This window comes from Phalacrocorax aristotelis, chromosome 2 (genome assembly GCF_949628215.1).
Source record: "Phalacrocorax aristotelis chromosome 2, bGulAri2.1, whole genome shotgun sequence".
Classification (NCBI taxonomy): Eukaryota; Metazoa; Chordata; class Aves; order Suliformes; family Phalacrocoracidae; genus Phalacrocorax; species Phalacrocorax aristotelis.
In genome coordinates, this window is record NC_134277.1 from 158,021,980 (window position 1) to 158,039,750 (window position 17,771).

Genomic DNA, 17,771 nt, shown 5'->3' on the forward strand with positions numbered 1-17,771 from the left:
GTTTGTCTTTGCCAGCCTGAAGATAGAGAAAACTTCTGCTGTGCTCCTATTTGAATACAGATGGTGTGTATGGATCCTGAAGATTCACGATCACATGAGAGAGATGTGAAAAGTCTGTCGCTTCTCCTACTCCCTTTGTTTCTCCCCCAAAACTTTCCATGAATTCTTCAGTTCCTTGTTAAGGAAGGATAGCGAGAATGATGGGAAGGCTGAAAGACAGCACATCCTCTGCTTGTAAACTGAAGGAGGAGGGAAGTGTCATATTAGTGGTTTTAATCTGCCATATATTTTGTTCTGTAAATATCCTGGGTGGAAAGGATTTCTGTCAGGTTCCCCAGAGATTACTGCCAAACCGGGCTGCCAGAGCCTGAGCACAGTTCAGGCACCTGTTGTTCTAACGAAGATACAAAGCAGTCCAAAGCACGGTTCTCAGCTCAGTACATATTATCCTCTGGGAAGCACTAGGGTCTCAGCATGACAGAGGGGAAGGTGGATCTTTTGAACACAGGTTATTATACAACTAGTTAATTATCACCTGATAACTTGTAAGCCACCTGTCAAGTTTTGTTCTTTTTGGACAGCTTGCAGATATCATAACTGATAATTACTCTTAGCATGAGATGGATTCAAATTCAGAAAACATGACACACACTTGTATCTTCATCTTCAAGATATTTAGACAACTATTTCATGTGTCAATATTTTGTATTTTTTAAATTCACAAAATCTTATATTGAAAATGCATTCAAAGCAAGATGAAGGACATCTGCTAGAATACCTTGAGCAAAGGTTTTTCATGGCTTAAAACATCAAGATCTGAGAAATTTTTTCCTTAATTGCAACAACATAATTAGTGCTCAAATATTAATTGTATGAAATAAAAAAGCAACCTCATCACTTTTGGTGATGAAAAACCCCAAAATATATTTTTTTTCTTTACCTGGCTTCACTAAAGGAGTTTGTAACAGATAGTCTCAGCTTTGATTCCGTTTAAAGAGCTAGGTTCTGGTCATCTTTCTTCTTAGCTTAAACATCTGCACACTCCCCCCACAATGTTATTTCCTAACAGAAATAAAAGGAGCCAGGGAACTTATAGAGGATCATGCCTATTCGCAATTCGTCCTCTGTTGGCTTTTTATCTCAATACATCACAACTAAAAAATCCCCGGCAATGTCCATTTTGTTGGAGGAGGAAAAGAATTATGAATATTAAGCCACCAGTGACTAAGGTAATAAACCCTACTATATATATATATCTACACACTATATAGATATATACACACAGATTAAAGAAAAGGTATTGTTGTTTTCATTCTCAACCATCTCAATCAGTTTCCATTTAACAACCTTAACTGAAGCTTGTATCTCAAATATTAATTCTGAGAAAGAATATTCAAAAGATTTTAATCCCATCTTAGCTCGTAAAAAAGAGCGAGAACACATTTTTTACAACATCGGTGGACATGGCAGACTTAAAGCAGTTATCAGGACAGACATGAACAACAGTATTAGCACTGTAGCTTTTTTTCATTTTTCCAAGTATATTCATTAGGGACAACCAACTCAAGCCATTAATGCTTGGCTTGAAATTACTGAACAGTAGCCAGCTAGTACGTCAGCTAGGAAAAAACCCCTAAATTACAGCGTATTACTCCAATATGGTAAGGTTTTGGAATCACTTATTACATAGTTCAAGACTTGATAAAACAGTAGCCCAAATGAATTGGAAACACATCTGAAAGCAAAACAGTCCCTTATCTAGAGCAAAATAAAGAAAAAAACCAATGGAAATACATATGATAATTTGGGGAAGAGGGATATGAACAGAAGATAATTTGCCTGCAAAGATTAGCCAAACACATTTATAGGAAAGGGAGGTGGGGAAAAAAAACAAACAAAAAAAACCAAACAACCAAAAAAAGGCTTTAAACATTCGGAAAAAGCCAAGCACTGTGCAAAATTTAAGAAAAAAACACAAAAACCAACAAAACAACAACAAAAAAACAACCCAACCACCCCAAACCACCAAGTAATCTGCAAGTGACCCAAACATTCTTCCAAAACCTCACCTAGATCAATTTAAAGATACTGACACACTCAGTTTCACATACGCAGATCTTCATACAGCTTTTTAATGAACTACTATTATGAATTATCTCATGAAGAATTAAACCTGGAACAGGAAAGGGTGTAGAAGTAGTAAAAAGCAGAGGAACAGACTCTGGTGAGACATTCACAGATTACTGAAAACCTAGGCCGATGTTGACAATGGCCAATCACAACATAATTACCTTTACAAAATGTTACAGAAGTGGTCATTGTGTGTCATTCTTATAATACTATCTTTAAAAACCCCAAACCACTCATAAATAGAACATGATATTTATACATTTTAAGTTTCAGATGTTATGCTTAGTGATAACATCAACAGTTTACACTAGAATTTGCATAACGATTGACTTGTTTTTGTTAAGATGATTAATGGATATGCTTTTATTCTTGACCTCGTGTGCAGAACAATCATTTCAAAATGATGGTTTTCAAGAGTTGTATATATAATAAAAGTTGCTGGCTTTTCTTCATAGTAAGTGATCATAGCAATTAAGTGATCACTCTGGAATTCCTTCATACAGAAGGAAATAAATTATTCTGTAACCTTCTCACAAAGTATGCATAATATCAGAATTCATAGGAAACTATTTAATGAATCATAATTAAAATTAAAAAGATTTAATAAAAATAGATGCAAATTTTTGAAGTTTTTTGTTGCCTATTGTGTAGCTCTATTCCTTATTTGTCTTCCTGTCTTTAAAGACTATTCACTATTTTATTGCACATTTTTAAAATAAGGCAGTAGCAATCTGCTCTATGTAAAAAAGCCTACTAACTTGCCATTCATGTCTTAATACTCTACTGCCATTTTTTCCAATTAGTTTTATTAACATAAGCCTCAATACCTACTGTGGGTCTTCACCCGTGACATTATACAGTCCTCCTCTCAGTTGTTTTTTAACTGGACCTCAACTTCTATTTCAATATTATAAAAAATTTGTATTAATTCAATCTAATTGTACTAGTCAGACGATGCTTAAGAACTACAGTGGGTCAACAAAGCAGAATTATCCTGGAGAGAATAAAGGTGAAAAATAAGTGGTTTTAAAAAACTGAGACATTGGTTAAAATAAGCTTCTTGTCTATTTGAGACTGTTGAATGAAGCTAATTAGGGAATAGCATATCTTATATGCTGTCAACAAGAATTTAGATGGAAAATGCTTCATAGTCTAGCTGAAATAGTATAATGTTGTTTTGAATGACTGTGGCTTCTTAAGTTAAAAGAGCTTTTTCCTCTCCATCAGCACTGCCTTAAATAAAAAAAGCCCCACTTGTTTGCCAATTGAAAGAAGTTAAACACTTCTGTGGAAGCCCTGCTAGGAATGATGAGGTCCAGAGAGCTTCCAACAAACTTGGGTTCTAGTCCCAAACTGCCCTCAAACTGCACTTTAACACACATTTCAAAATACTTATTTTTAATTGTGTGCTAAATTAAGATTAAAGGAGGGCAAAATAACCCAGAATGACAGAAAGCAGGTCCCTCACATACCTACTGGTCTTTAAAAACTGCCAACACTAAAACAAAGGATGATCCAGGTAATAGGCTGGAGCAAAGCTCTTCAATAAAGCAAGCTTCATTAGGATAAGTGTGATCATCCTTAGATGAGTAAGTAGGTGATGAAGAAGAGGCAAGACTTGGAAGGCAGCATAAGCACAAGCAGGAGAAGTCAGAAGTGATGGCCCATTCTGAGCATTGTTAGGGCCCGTGATACAGAGGGCAGATACTTATAAGTGAATGTCAGAGGAGTGCAGGAGTCAGGTGAGAATGTCTGCTGATACTAAGCTAGTCTGGGTTGTAAAGCAAAAGCCAGGTATGAACAGTTGCATAAGAACCTTAACATCACTGAAAGAATGAAATTAAAGATTGAAGTCTACGCTGAAAAGCGTGAAGTGATGCGTAAGGAAAAAAAACTGTGTACAGAATCATGCTTATGAAATAACTATCATCAAGAAAAATGCCTCAAGGGAAAAATACCTTGAAGTTACAACACAGAATCCCATGAAAACATCAAGCTCAATGCTCAGTAATCATAAAGCTATCAGCCTTCAGAAAAAGGAGTAAGAAACAGAACCATCTTCACATTTGGTCTCATTTCAGGAAAGGGTATAATTGTACTAAGGGAGGATGCACAAAGGACCGACAAGGACAATCCAAGTTATGCAATAACTAAGGCTCAGCTACAAAAGTAGATACAGGAAGGGAAAGGAAGAATGATAGCTATCTGTAAATTCCTTGGAAAAATACAGAAATTCTTACATTTCTTGTAAGATATAAGTATCAGGGAACAACAAATTAAAGGATCAGGTTCAAAAGAAATACAACTGACATTACAGAGAGCAGTTCATTTTAGCACTCCGGATAAATCCACTATATTCTGTGCCAAGCACAGCATACATTCAAGAAGTCCTTAGACAAATTCATGGAAGTAATGGCTAATAAGGACTACAAAACAAATGATATTGCCTCGGCTCCAATGTCTCTGAGCTGAAGACTGTTTTCATGACCACAGTACAGGTGTTATCCCTAATGTTTGCTCTCTTCCTACATTCTTCCCTAAAGATTCACCCTTGGGCAACTGGCAAAGCCAGGGTACTGGCTGCATGGACCTTCGATGGGACCTAGAGCAGTTGTGCTTGTGCTGGGGATTCTAGGAATGAAAGCCTGTAACATTGTTTATACTTTACATACCAAAAAGCTTGGAGATAAGCCCAACTATAAGAAAAACATAAAATGAAGCTACCACTTTCTGAATACAACAGCTATCAACAAACCCATGAATCATAATTTCAAAAGAAATGTGTCTTTGTTACTTACAGGATTCAAAGATACTTGCTACAACTACAGTTTTATGATCCAGCTTTCAGACATAAAAGGTCTAAGACAAACTTTAGATGAGACAAACCTTTAAACCACCTTCATAAGCCTAATATTTTAGCAGTGGACGCTTTGTATACCACAGGGAGAATGGACTATTAACACCATTCAAGCACACTCCCCAAATCGTTATTTTTCTTCAAAGAAGTGAAAGGATTTCTTTTTGAGGTAATACAAAAGCGCCATAACTAATGGTACTAGACTTTTAACTGGAAAGACTTCAAGTCATGGAATTATTAAAATTAAGGTCCATAAGAAGAGATATATAACACCGTCAATCACTTGAGAATGATGCCTCAAGTGATGTCTCAACATTTATCTTTTTCTTCTTAACTGCCAATTAACAGTCAAACACAGCAAGTGCATAATAACACCCTTTGGAGATAAACTCTGCAGCAATTATTGGGTTGGGTTTTGAAAGAAAACTGAAAGCATCCCTAAAACCAGTCATCTGGATCATGAAGTTATATTGTACTTTATTTTTGGAAAAATTAAAAAACTAAGAAAGCTTGAAACTCCTCACCAGGTTCTTCAGCAGCGTTGATAATTCTTTAGTAAGCGTGGAAAATTTTACAAAAGCTGTGCCAAGATCTGGATTATCCCGACTTAAAAAATTACTTCCAAATTTATCTAGTACTTGTGCATAGTTTTCTTCGTTTTGAACATGATCTGCAAAGAAAAATTAAGAATCAGGAAGTTTTTCTTGTAGACAGTCAATTATTTATTTTAAGCTTACATACTGCAATGTAGTGACAAACCAACTGAAACAGTACTTTCAAAAAAGCCACAAGTTAACGTATTTACTGAAAATTACAATAATTTTTAATATTAAAAACAACTATTTAGCAATAGACATATATATGCTTCCTTTAAATCAGCGACTTGAATTTTTAATACATCTATGAAAAAAGCTCTGGAGTTGTTAATAAAGTAATAAGATCAATAAAGGTCAAACAATATAAGTACATTTGCTCATTTCATAAACAACATAGGAATTTATAATTGTCTACTGCAATGCAAACTTTTTTTTAATTGTAATCTAGGACACTTTTGCAGAGCAAATAAGTTAATAGTATCAGATATAAAACTAAGGAGACCAAGTCTAAATCTGATTGCAAGTTTAAAAGCAGAAACATGTCTTACAAAGATTTCCTTTTCACCTGCTTTGCAAGCTGAGTTACCGCACAGAATGGAAGGTATGTTGGTATATACCCAAAGACTTGTTTCAACATAATTAATAGAAAATGGGACATACAGAGAGGTCAGAACCAAGAAGATGAAACTGAAGCCAGTGAAAGGGAGCAAAATCCTTAACTCATGGATGAAGGAAATTCTGAATTACAGACCATTGTGCCTGAAATGTTTTTCCTGTTTCTATTACTCTCCTTTCTGGCATCTGTTTGCACATTTTTCGTTACCGCCGTTTCAGCATCTTTAAATAGAAAAGTTGCTACTACAGCCCTTTGGGACACACTTTATTCCCTCCATCTCTCTTGGAGGAATGTTGTTGGTATTAATTAAATCAACATTTCACTTTAATGGGTTTCCTAGTCTTACTATGGTCTTTTCTGTAAGCCACAAACACAAAACCACAGAGCTATTCCAACTAGAACAAATTCTATGCAATCAAAGAGGGGAAGAAAAAGAGAGAACAGTTGCCAACAGGTACCATGTTTTTCCCCGCAAAGACCTGCAAGTTTTATATTTTTCAAGTTGTCATATTGCCTGAGAGCATTTGAATTACACAGCAGGGGGGAGGGAGAAAACTGAAAGGGGGGGGGGGGGGGGCGGAATGGGAAGACATAAGTTTCAAACAAGGCTTATGAATAGTGTCCTACAATGTATGAATCTGCTTTAACAGTAACAAAGAGCTGATGAAGAGTTAAACAGTAACACTTCTAAGGTATTACGGGCACTCAAAACAAAAATGCACTAAAGCTCAAACAAAAAAAGTGAAAATCTATCAGAAGACAAAGAAAGTCACAATGCTTATTTACCAAACCCAAAACCCACACATCAGACAAGTTACATCCTAAAAAAATCAAACATTAACACTGAGGTTTTCAAAAGGCCAAATATTTAATCATATGTTAATATGGGTTGTAACTCAAACAGTCTGTCTTTAATAAAACTGTTCCAAAAGCATACGGTTTTAATCAAATAGCTTAGCATTAAAACCAAGGAAACCACTATATAGTAATAAAATTCGCATTCTGTTTTTATGTAAAAGCTGTTGCATAAATATACACAGAAGACTTTATCTAAGAAGGAGCTTTGGCTTATGCAGCCCTGAGCTAATAAAGCTCAAATGTACCCTACTGTGCTGAAGGAAAAGGAAGGATAATGGAACAAGGTCAGAAAGAAATCTGCTGGATCATGGAACCCCTGTCCTTGCCTGTGAAGTACTTTAACCCCACCATACTTTCTAGCGTTTTGATTTTAAGCACTGTGTTGTTTCATACAGCATTTTCAAGAATAATTTTATAAAGAAAGTGAAAAAGAGCTGAAGACGACCGTTTCCTTTATCTGTGGAAAGTCAAAAGAAACTCCCAGTCAGGAAGAGGAAGCAGGAAGCAGGTCATTGTCCTAGAACAATATATAGGAAATTCTCAAGAATCTCAGATCTCAAATCACCTAAATCTAGAAACGAGGCTTTGATTATGATGTAAATGGAATACTTCTGTAACTACCACACATAGACACACAAAATTCAACTACAGTGAAAGAAATGTAAAAATTGAAAGTTTAATAAAGTATCAAGGTAAGTCTTGTAAAAGGAGAAGAAATATTTTCTGTTGAAGAGGTTAGTTCCCTACCTGACCTTAAAGGCACATAGATGAAAAACTAAATCTGCAACGTAGCCTATGCTGAAATGCAACATATGAAAACCAACATGCTTAGAGCAAAGTACATGCTTTAGTCTCCCTGTAGGTGCCACATGCCAACACAGAAATTACTTCCTGGTATCCTAATAGAACTTCCTTTGCATAAAGAAAGCTATAACGTGCACAACTTGATGTTTACTTCCTTAGCTACAAGTACTGTAGGAACGACTTTAATAACCCTAGAGAGGGAGACACGAACACTGACAGCAGCACATACAAAGGATAACGTTTGCCTTCTAGAACTGGCTCGTGTCTTCTCAATATCATAAACAAAGCTCAGTACTGTGACGAAAATAGAACAGCTTCCCCAGACAGACATCCTCCTCCTTCAGCAGCTCTCCGAGAGATGCCAGAATCACAGGCCCTGCTCCCATTGACAAAGGCAGCTCCCTTCAAAGGGGCTACGAGCAGGGAAAAGGGCCTTACTAACCATTCCCCACCCTGATGGGATCTGGCAAAGCAGCCAGTACCTGAGCCTATGTTGAGGACCTCTCTACAGAATGGCAGATGTAGTATGAAGTACCAGACTGGACACAGCAGTGTTATTTTCTGAGCTGAAAAATGCATCTTCTCCACAATTCACACCTTCAACTGGAGGCAGTTGGACTAGATGATCATTGTATGTCCCTTCCAACTTAATTATTCTAACTTTGAGAAACACTCGTCACAGAATTTGCCTTTGTTTTTCAGAAAACCCTGGTAGGACACATTGCACAGCAATGTTGTGGCAACCCTCACTTCTGTGCTGTAACGCATATATTGAGGATTACATGTTAAGAGGAGGAATTAATACAAATGCATCTGAAGACACAAATCCCAGCAACCGAGGAAGAAACAACAGCCACAGCAGCTTACAGCAGCCTTTTGCTACACAGCAGAACTCACCAGAAGCAGGGAACACTCATGCTCTGGGCCCAGAGCACTGCAGAGCCTCAGGCTTAAGGACTCCCGGGGCTGAATCCACCTTGTACTGCTGCCCCAGGCCATCACCTGAGTTTGCCTATGCCTAAAGTCACCCTGTGGTAAACTTTTCCCAGGACGAAGAGAGAAGACGGATCTAATTCCCAATGCATACAAAGAATGTGTACTCTTTCACTGAACCCACAACAGTCATTAAGTTCTATGTTTATTTCCCATTCAACTGTTACCAAAATTTTAGCATGTGCTTCTGAACCCAGCGAAATTCATGTCTACTTGTGCATATTAAGTAAGGAAACTGAAGAACAAATACTGTGAAGAGAGGTTAAAGAACAGCCTTTACATACTGGAGCTAGAAGACGTGTCACTAGAATTAAAGCCTTAGATTCACTTTATCTAAACAGTTTTGTTCAGATACATTATCCTGCAAACAATGAAGAACAAAAAAAAGTTAAATAGTTTATAGAATAAAAACACACAAACACAACTTTTTCAGTCACTATTTATACTTAAATTACACCCAAAGAAACCTGAAGAACATCTAAATTACTGAGAATTATCTCTGCATATCTGGTTAAGTCCAAAAAAAAAAAAGTCATGATTCAGAATCCTGATCAACTTGAAACTATTTTTATGTTGCGCTTATAGAACAGCTTTGTTCCGTGGGTAGCCAGAGGAAAAATAACCAAGGTCAGAGCCAAACTGCATTTATGAATGGAAAAACATACACATGAAAAAAGACTCAGAAAGCCTTTAGAAAAAGCAAGAAAGCTGGCAAGGTTAAAAAGGATGGCAAAAGAAGTTATTTGAAATAAGAAAGAATCCTTTTATTTCATCCTTCACAAAGCTGAAATCTAATGAAAAAATAATAGAGAAGAAAAAATACTTGACCACCATATTCTTATCTGGACTTGATAACAATAATGCCTTCTGGACTGAGATTGCTAGAGGGAAAAGTAATAAAAGCCTCTTTTTCAAAGATTTCCAGAGCCAGGAGCATCTCAGCAAGTCTGCCGTGTTCTCTAGACCATCACGGTATAAAGAGCACCAAGAGATAAGCCAGCCCAGAAAGGTAAATGACTTCTTTTTGCATCTGTGTTCATCACTGACGTGCTTGAAGATGTTCTCATGGAAGAGTTTTCTTTCCACTCTGCTTCAGAGGTTTTATACCAAACCTAAGTGCTAACAGTGGAATTCATAAAAGCTGACAAAATGAGCAATGGCAAGGCACTTAGACCCAGGTACAGAAGAATAAAATGAGCGGTAAAGAAAAGCCTCTTATTTCTAACAGCCTCAATACTACAGGAAGAATGAGAAGCAAATATAGCTATTTTTAATAAGAGCTCCAGAGAGAACTGAGAATTCAAGTACGCACCAACAGAGCAGTAATGCTGATATATTCCTCAGGTAAATTTGTAGAAACTACTGTGCAGAACAGAACTGGTGGAGGTGCGGATAAATACAAAATGCTGAACAAGAAACAGAGGTTTTACAGAAAAAAATTTTTACTTCACAAAACTCCCCCCCAGGGGACCAATATGCATGAGGGGAGAAGAAATCCACATTAAATTATCTGTTTGGATTTCTAAAAAGGACTGTCCCTCACCAAAACACTAAAGGGAACTAAGCAAACAAAGGATAACAGGGATGAGCCTCACACAGAGGGAAACATGTCAAAAAGATGAGGTGGGGGAAGGAAGGAATAGAGTTAATTTTCTCAGCAGAGGGAGGTCACCAATGAAGTCCTGTATGGAACAGTGATAAGGCCCACATCGTTTAACAACATATAAACCAGTTCGGAAATAAGATTCATAGTGATAAACTCTTGTTCTTCTTTTCCATACAATACTATAAATTATTCAGGGCAATAGAAGCAAAAGCTGACTCCGAAGGTGAGATTAATCAGCCCAAACACAGCCTCCAACAACAGAAGATATCCATGTTGGAGCCTAGGGTCTACCCTTCCCCTTACGTTCAGCGTAGGAGAAGTTACAGTTCAGCTCATCCTATTCTAACTGCCCTGAAAATCAGATATGTCTCACCCTAGAAGTCTCTACATGCACCCATTAACTGTGCAGTCTATGGCAACCGGCTCGCATCTGGGTAGCTCCCCATCAGATGGGGAATCCAGAGGTTCTGGAGTTACATGGCCTCAACATTCAGTACCAAGCAAAACAAAGCTGAACATCAGAAATTATGAAGAAAGAAACAGAGCATGCAATAGAACAACGTAAAAAAAATTGCCATAAAATTATTAAACCCTTAATACCGTGTCACTGTTGCCCCAATTCACTCCTCCTATTCCCTGTTTTGAACAAAGAAAGTCTACACTGCCATTTGGGAGAAAGAGAGCAAGGATGATTAAAGGTAGGTGACAGTTTCTATAAAAACAAACAAACAAAACCACCCCCAGAAACCCCCAGGGCTGCTGAGTTCAGAAGAGGGACATTGTGGGTGATTGCAGAAACAACTCAGTCCAGAAACCTACTTCAACAGGCAGAATGGATAACACCAAATCAAGTTTGGATCCATCCACCAAAAATTCCTCCAACGCTACTCTAACAAGCTTTGGGACTTCAAAGCCCCCTACAAATTCCCAGAACATGCTTAAGTCCCTCAATTTCATGTCAAATGTGTCATTCTGGTGGGCTTAAGGCCAATGCTTTGAAACATGGGCAGGGCCAGTCTGCTCCTCAGAGGACTTGAGGCCGGAAGAATGGCACAACTTCACAAGGGAACAAGGGTACATTTAACTAGACTGATGCAAGTCTTTGAATGATAAAAGATTTACATGAATTTAAATTCCTTAGACAAAACAAATTGTAGAAGTCCATTAGGAAGTATCAAGCATCACGGTATCAGTTCTGACTCAGGTAGTTCCTGGCCTTTGTATCCTTGCGAGCTGAGAAAGTGTTAAAAAAAAAAAAAAGTTTAAAAAAACCCCAAACATTCTACCTTTGCACCATGTTTCTACTTCCTCAAGCATCTGCTGTTGATCATCGCGGGAGACCCCAGGCACTGCTCCTCTGACTCAGTACCTTTGGTCTTGCATGGATTTTATGTTTTTATTTCTCCATTGTGTAAATTCTTTTGACTATAGTTGGGAGTTATACCAGGGAACTAATGAAAAAGAGCTATTGAAAAATCTACAACAAAACTAATTGTGCAATCTACTGCTGTTACAATTGAATCCAAATGTTATGGGAAAGCTAGTCAGAACAGATTCTCCATTAAGTTCAAGCACCATTCACATAAGATGAGTTCGTAGTTACAGATGCAATCTATCATGCCAGAAATAAACAGCAAGCCAGATAAGGAGGAAGTGGTGAGAAAGAGGTATCAATTTGTATGTCTCACTGGATTTCATAAACAGTACTTTCCCAAACTGTACTTTCCAACAGGGAAAAAGGGAGGGGATTTTCCTAAGCCATTGCCACATTTCTGCGCTGGTACTGTTTCACTTCCATAGCAGTAGATCTAAATCTAAATACGACCTATGGGTGAGGGATGTGCACAAAAAGCAAAAAGAATTTGGGTGACATTTAAGCTCTCTTCCTAACAGAAGAGAGTCCCTTGCATTTCATGATTCAGCAACAAAGAGGAACAAACCACCACATCAGAGGGCTAGGTTCTTCTGAAAAATTGTGTGAGACATCGCATTGTGTGAATGTCACTGTTCAAATGTTACTTCAGGCAAAAAACCAAACCAAAACAAAACCCCCAATACAACCCAAAAAAATCCTAGCTATGACTTTTGGTAGAGTATGAATTAGATTACTGAACTGAAGAGAAAAGATTTTCTTTTGCCCTGAATAACCATTTCCCACCAGCCCAGCTAGAGTTCTCAAAGGCAGTTATGAGGCAGGGAAGTTTTTAAAAACATTTCCTACCCCAGTAGTTTAAATATGGTCTCACCATCTAGCAAACAATTACATTTGTAAAACAAAACCCGAATTTTGAGCTCTCAAAATGTAGTTACGGGCTTTCTTTTGAAATACAAAAATAGTCCCCTAACTCTTGTTTGAATTGATCAACAACAATGCATTCCACAGCTGGTTTTAGTATGTTTTAACTTCACCTAAACATCAACAAAATCCCTTTATCACTGAAGCATAAGAAAATAGCTGGGTAGCAATTCTCTTTGTACAAGCAAGAAAAATGAGTCTGTGTTTTAATTCAGCCACATTATTTTTATTTCTACAAGGTTTCACATGTATAACATACTTTCCGTCTTGCTCTTACTAACCTTAGTTTATCAATCACGGCATGAATTGCCTCCTGTATAGGTATTACCTATTGCTCTTTATTTATCCAGAAGAATTCATACTAACTTGCACCTTTGAAACAAGGCGTATTCAAAAAAAAGAAAAAAAAAAAAAGAAAAACAGCTACCTAACAGAAGCAGCCAGTTAAAACCATTAACCAGCCTTCTATTGCTTTTACTCAGTGCGACTAGTTTATGAGATAGCATGGCCTACTTACAGGCATTGAAAACAATATTACTTTTATTACAAGACTCAAAACAAATGATAGTTAAAATCTCTAGTATAATTTATATACTTCAAAACAGGCAGAACGCATTTTACGTGTTCTACACTTTTCATCAGTTTTGAAATTCAGTAAGAAGGTACTTTCAAATGGAAAAGGTGCTTGGAATATCTGAATACTTTTAAAAGCTTAAAACTAAATACACATATACCAAATTAGATTCCCACTTTGTATCAGGCTTCAGAGCCTATTGGGAAAACATTCATCATCAACTGAAGGTACAGAAAAGCTAATTAAACCATGGTGTTAGTAGAGCAACAATACTAGTCTTGGCAGAAGAGGAAAGTTAAGAATCTACAACATATTAAAAGCCCCCCCCCCAAAAACACAAGTTAATGGGACAACACACAACAACACAGAAAGTAAGACCACTCAGAAGTGGCTCTGCATTAGGAAAATATTTGCTGAATTGATTATTATTGTTAGGGAATAGGAACTGGGATTTTCTAAAATGCAGGCTTTACACAGAGGTGGTTGTTGGAAGGTGTACAGCTCTGCTACCCTATCTGCTTTTGGCACAGTTTTTAGACCTTAAGTGAAAGAGGTAGAAGCCAGGTATGTTTTATGACATTTTTAAAACCTAATTTCTACGTTGATCTGTGTTTGAACATCATTTGTTACTGAATGCAAACTGTTTATCAATTCACATTCCAGCCACTATCCTCTCAAAGTCATTACTATAGCTCCAATAGAACATCAACAGTGTCTTCAAACAAGCAAAATAATGACAAATCTCCAGTGTTTTATCTAAGAAGGGAGATATGTCATTTTTATCATACATGTTATGAGGGGAGAGCCAAGTGTTGAAGGGACAAACACAGCTATCTGTAGATATTTCTTTATATTTATTTTTGAAACTTTTTAACAAGTTGTCATTCTTATTTCACTTAGAAGTGCACTGCATAAATTCAATCTAGGGCATTGCCTAGACTGAACAGTTGATGGTAACCGCTTGAGATGTTGTGACAGAAGGAAAATTTACCCATGGGAATTCTTCTAGAGGCCTCTGAGAAAGAAAATGAGGGTGAAAGAGTTGGAGATACATTAATCTGATGTACAATCAGAAGCAAAGAAAGAAAATTCTTAAATCCAAACACTCCTAAACAGATAAGCATCTCTTATAATATACAATTCAACAGGACAGATTGCAAGGCACGTCTCAAACTTGAAATCAAGTGCTTACGTTCTCATGTAAATCTGAAGACAATGCCTTACCTTGCCCCGAATTATATATTGCTTTCACAGATTTTTTCACCTTCTGTAGTGCAGTTCTGTCTTGATCCAATGCCTACAACAACAACAAATAAATAAACTTTAAATATTTACTTCATTGATCAACAAAATACACTGAAATACTTAAAAAGAAACTCACAAAGTAAGTAGTTTACTGGCTGGAAAAAACTGAAGATACAACTTATTCAGCCTGCAGGAAGGTCTGAGATCATTCAACCCACTTGAGACAAATTAAAAAACTGAACAGAAAATGCTTGGAAGGCAGACTAGAGCTGCAGTGACAGTGCTAAAAGAAAACCAGTATTTTAGTTTTGCAAGGGACAAACTATTTATTCAAATTATAATATGGTTGGGAAAAAAAAAAACCAACCAAGAAATAGCAGATGCTTCTACTCTAGCCCTATAGTTTCTACTACAACTAAATTGCTTGTTAACTTCTATGGTTTTCTCACAGTAGCAGTCTTCCAACTATAGACACAAATTATCACACCAACCTCTTACCCCAGACTCCACAACAGAATTTTGTAAATACAGAAGACGAAAAGCAACAAATCAAAAGAAAAAGGACTAAGATCTGATTTTGTGCAACATAACATGACTGAAAGGAAATATTTATAATAATAGTAATAATCAAGTATGCATTTTCAGGATTCCATCATTCTGAATTGCACATTTTTCTGCAATAGTTTCAAAACCAAAAAGAAAACCTTATTAAGTAATGATGACTTTAGGATTGTATTTCTAGGTACTACTTTTTTTAAAGCCACATAACTTCTCCCAACTCACTAACAATCTGATGTAAGAAATCAAACTGACATGAGAAATAACTCTTATGATACAGCAAAAAATAAAATCAAAGTAAACATTAGTCTAGACTTGTGGAATTAAGAACCTGAAAAGCCACATACTGGTACTGTGTGCAGTGATCCAGTCAATTTCACTGAATCGTGAGTTTTGGATGTTCTGCATACTTAACATGTTGTACCCAGTTCCCTGCTATCCATGGAGAACACAGAGAAACATTTAAATCATTTCCTATGTTTTCCCCCATTTAGATCATAGGCAATTTCCCATCACGTAAGTGAAGTTAGATCAATAATATCACATTTTAACAAAGGTGGCAGTGTTTGCCATACTATATCCACATTCAAATCAGTGAAGACTGGAGAACTTGTACTCAGAAGTACTGCCAGGACAGCAGCCCAGCTGAGCCTGTTAGCTGCTGTAGACCACAGAATTCACATCACAGAGACCCTTGGGTAGCCATATTATCTAAAGAGCTTAAAGCTTGGAGCTCCTGCGGGTCTGATATCTGAAGACTGGCAGACGAAAGCAGAATGGCAGCTACTCCTGTATACAGAGGTATACTGCACCAGAGAGGGTCATCACCAGCAATACTAAGTGAAAACTTAACCAATAAGAAGAGGTTTTGCCATCATACATGATGATTAAAGTATATTGCACTGGGCATTTAGAAGCTCCAAAAAACCACAGCAGAAGCTCCAGGTCAACTAGTGTTAAGCACTGGAGACGGTCATACGTGAGGGTACCACTCCTAGGTAAGCTCAAAACAGTGAGTGTTTCGGTGTATGCACTTACAGTAGGAACCCATACAGAGACAAACCAATTAATATGCAATAGTTCTGTTTTGGAGTCACCCAATTTTAACCAAGCAAAATGTTATAGTTGAACAATACATGAAAGGCTGTAACAAAAGAAAATGTCATGTTTCTGTTCCTAACTGGAAAACACCATATTCTCGAACCATACAACCACTTCTGTGGTAGCTAAAACTAGAAAGTTTGGAACCACAGAATTTATATAAGTGTTTTAGTTTTTCATTTGCAGCAGAACAATGGATTCAAACATTCAGAACTGCAAATACCTTTTTTTTTTTGCTCCCCAATAAAACAGTGGATTTTACTTGACTTTCATCTCAACAGAAAGAGATAAAACTTTTAAGTTTAATAAAACATTAAGAACTCTGTGTTCAAGACAGCACTCAGCAGGTGATTCTCCTTAGATTCCTTTGCAAATGCTGTCAAAAGCTTTTCCTTACGCTTGCATGCTATGCAAGGCAGTTGTTATACATTTCTACAGAAGTTCTCTCCATCTTCAATGACCAGAAAAAAATAATGACTCACTTGTCTATTGAGAGTTTGAACACAGGATAGTATAAGAATTTAAAACCACTATTTTGGAAAAAAGACAACAGTTAGCGTTCATGAGATTCAGAGACAAAAGTTCGTATTACGTTCTAATATTGAAGCAAACTGGATGCTCAGGAGGAGAAAACAAATACAAAAACTCCAAGAAAGACGGTACTTGTTCCTAAAGATGTCAAACTAGAAGACTAGGAAAAATAGACTAGAAAAATCTTCCAAATTGGACTTGACATAGAATTAAATTTAATCACTGATATGGGAGCAGGAGGGAAGGGAACATTCATTATTTTAAGAGAGCAATCACTAGGCAAAGCAATATACGGAGATGGCATCCACCGCCTGAAGGAGCCAGTGATCTAAGTCAGAATGACATCACACAGGTCAATTTTGTATTTTTATATTTGCAAATATGATCTTTACGTGAACTAGCTCTTCCTAGTCCAAAACTCTCTAAATAAAACAAATCCATGCACACTGCATACTAGGGCAGAGAGTAAAATGCCTACTGCAGCGGGAACACCCAATCCTACATGGGATTCTAGGTATACAAGAACTGGTATCTGCGGGGTTTTTGGGTGGTTTTGGGTATGGGGGGTTTTTTGGTTGCTTGTTTCATATAACTGTAGGTAGTTTGTTTCCAAATATATTACATTCCTCTTGAATGTCTTTCACTAATAAATTTTAGCCGCACTCTGCTGCAAAGGAAGTATGCTGCACTCAATGCTCAATTGAATTATTGCAGACTAATGTTTTAACTATGTTAAACTAGAAAGGAATGGCCTTGCTTTCCCTAGTTAGGTGAAAGCATGCTTTTCAGTATCTGATAATTTTATTTTCCAGTAATTGGAATATTAAATATGTTTAATCCTCCTCTTACAAAACACAAAATCTTATCTTCCAGTAAAAGTGACATACATTTATATTCTTGAAAACTACAATGCCTTAGATACCCAAGGAGTCTCTGTGGCAATCTGTAGGTATTCAGATGCCCTCCTTCCTACAGACTGAAGTCTTCCTCATCAGCACCCATTACT

The 17,771-nt window shown here is 37.0% G+C and overlaps 1 protein-coding gene across 6 annotated transcripts in view; it reads right to left on the reverse strand.

Moving 5' to 3' along the window:
* The window catches only part of ASAP1 (ArfGAP with SH3 domain, ankyrin repeat and PH domain 1), a 161,226-nt gene that overhangs the window by 65,498 nt on the left and 77,957 nt on the right, over positions 1–17,771 (reverse strand). For all 6 annotated transcript variants that reach the window (XM_075085825.1, XM_075085821.1, XM_075085823.1 and 3 more), the window contains 2 exons: positions 14,555–14,627; positions 5,512–5,657 (listed from right to left, as the gene is read on the reverse strand). In XM_075085825.1, coding sequence (XP_074941926.1) covers positions 5,512–5,657; positions 14,555–14,627 — 219 coding nt within the window. The remainder of the gene's footprint in view (positions 1–5,511; positions 5,658–14,554; positions 14,628–17,771) is intronic.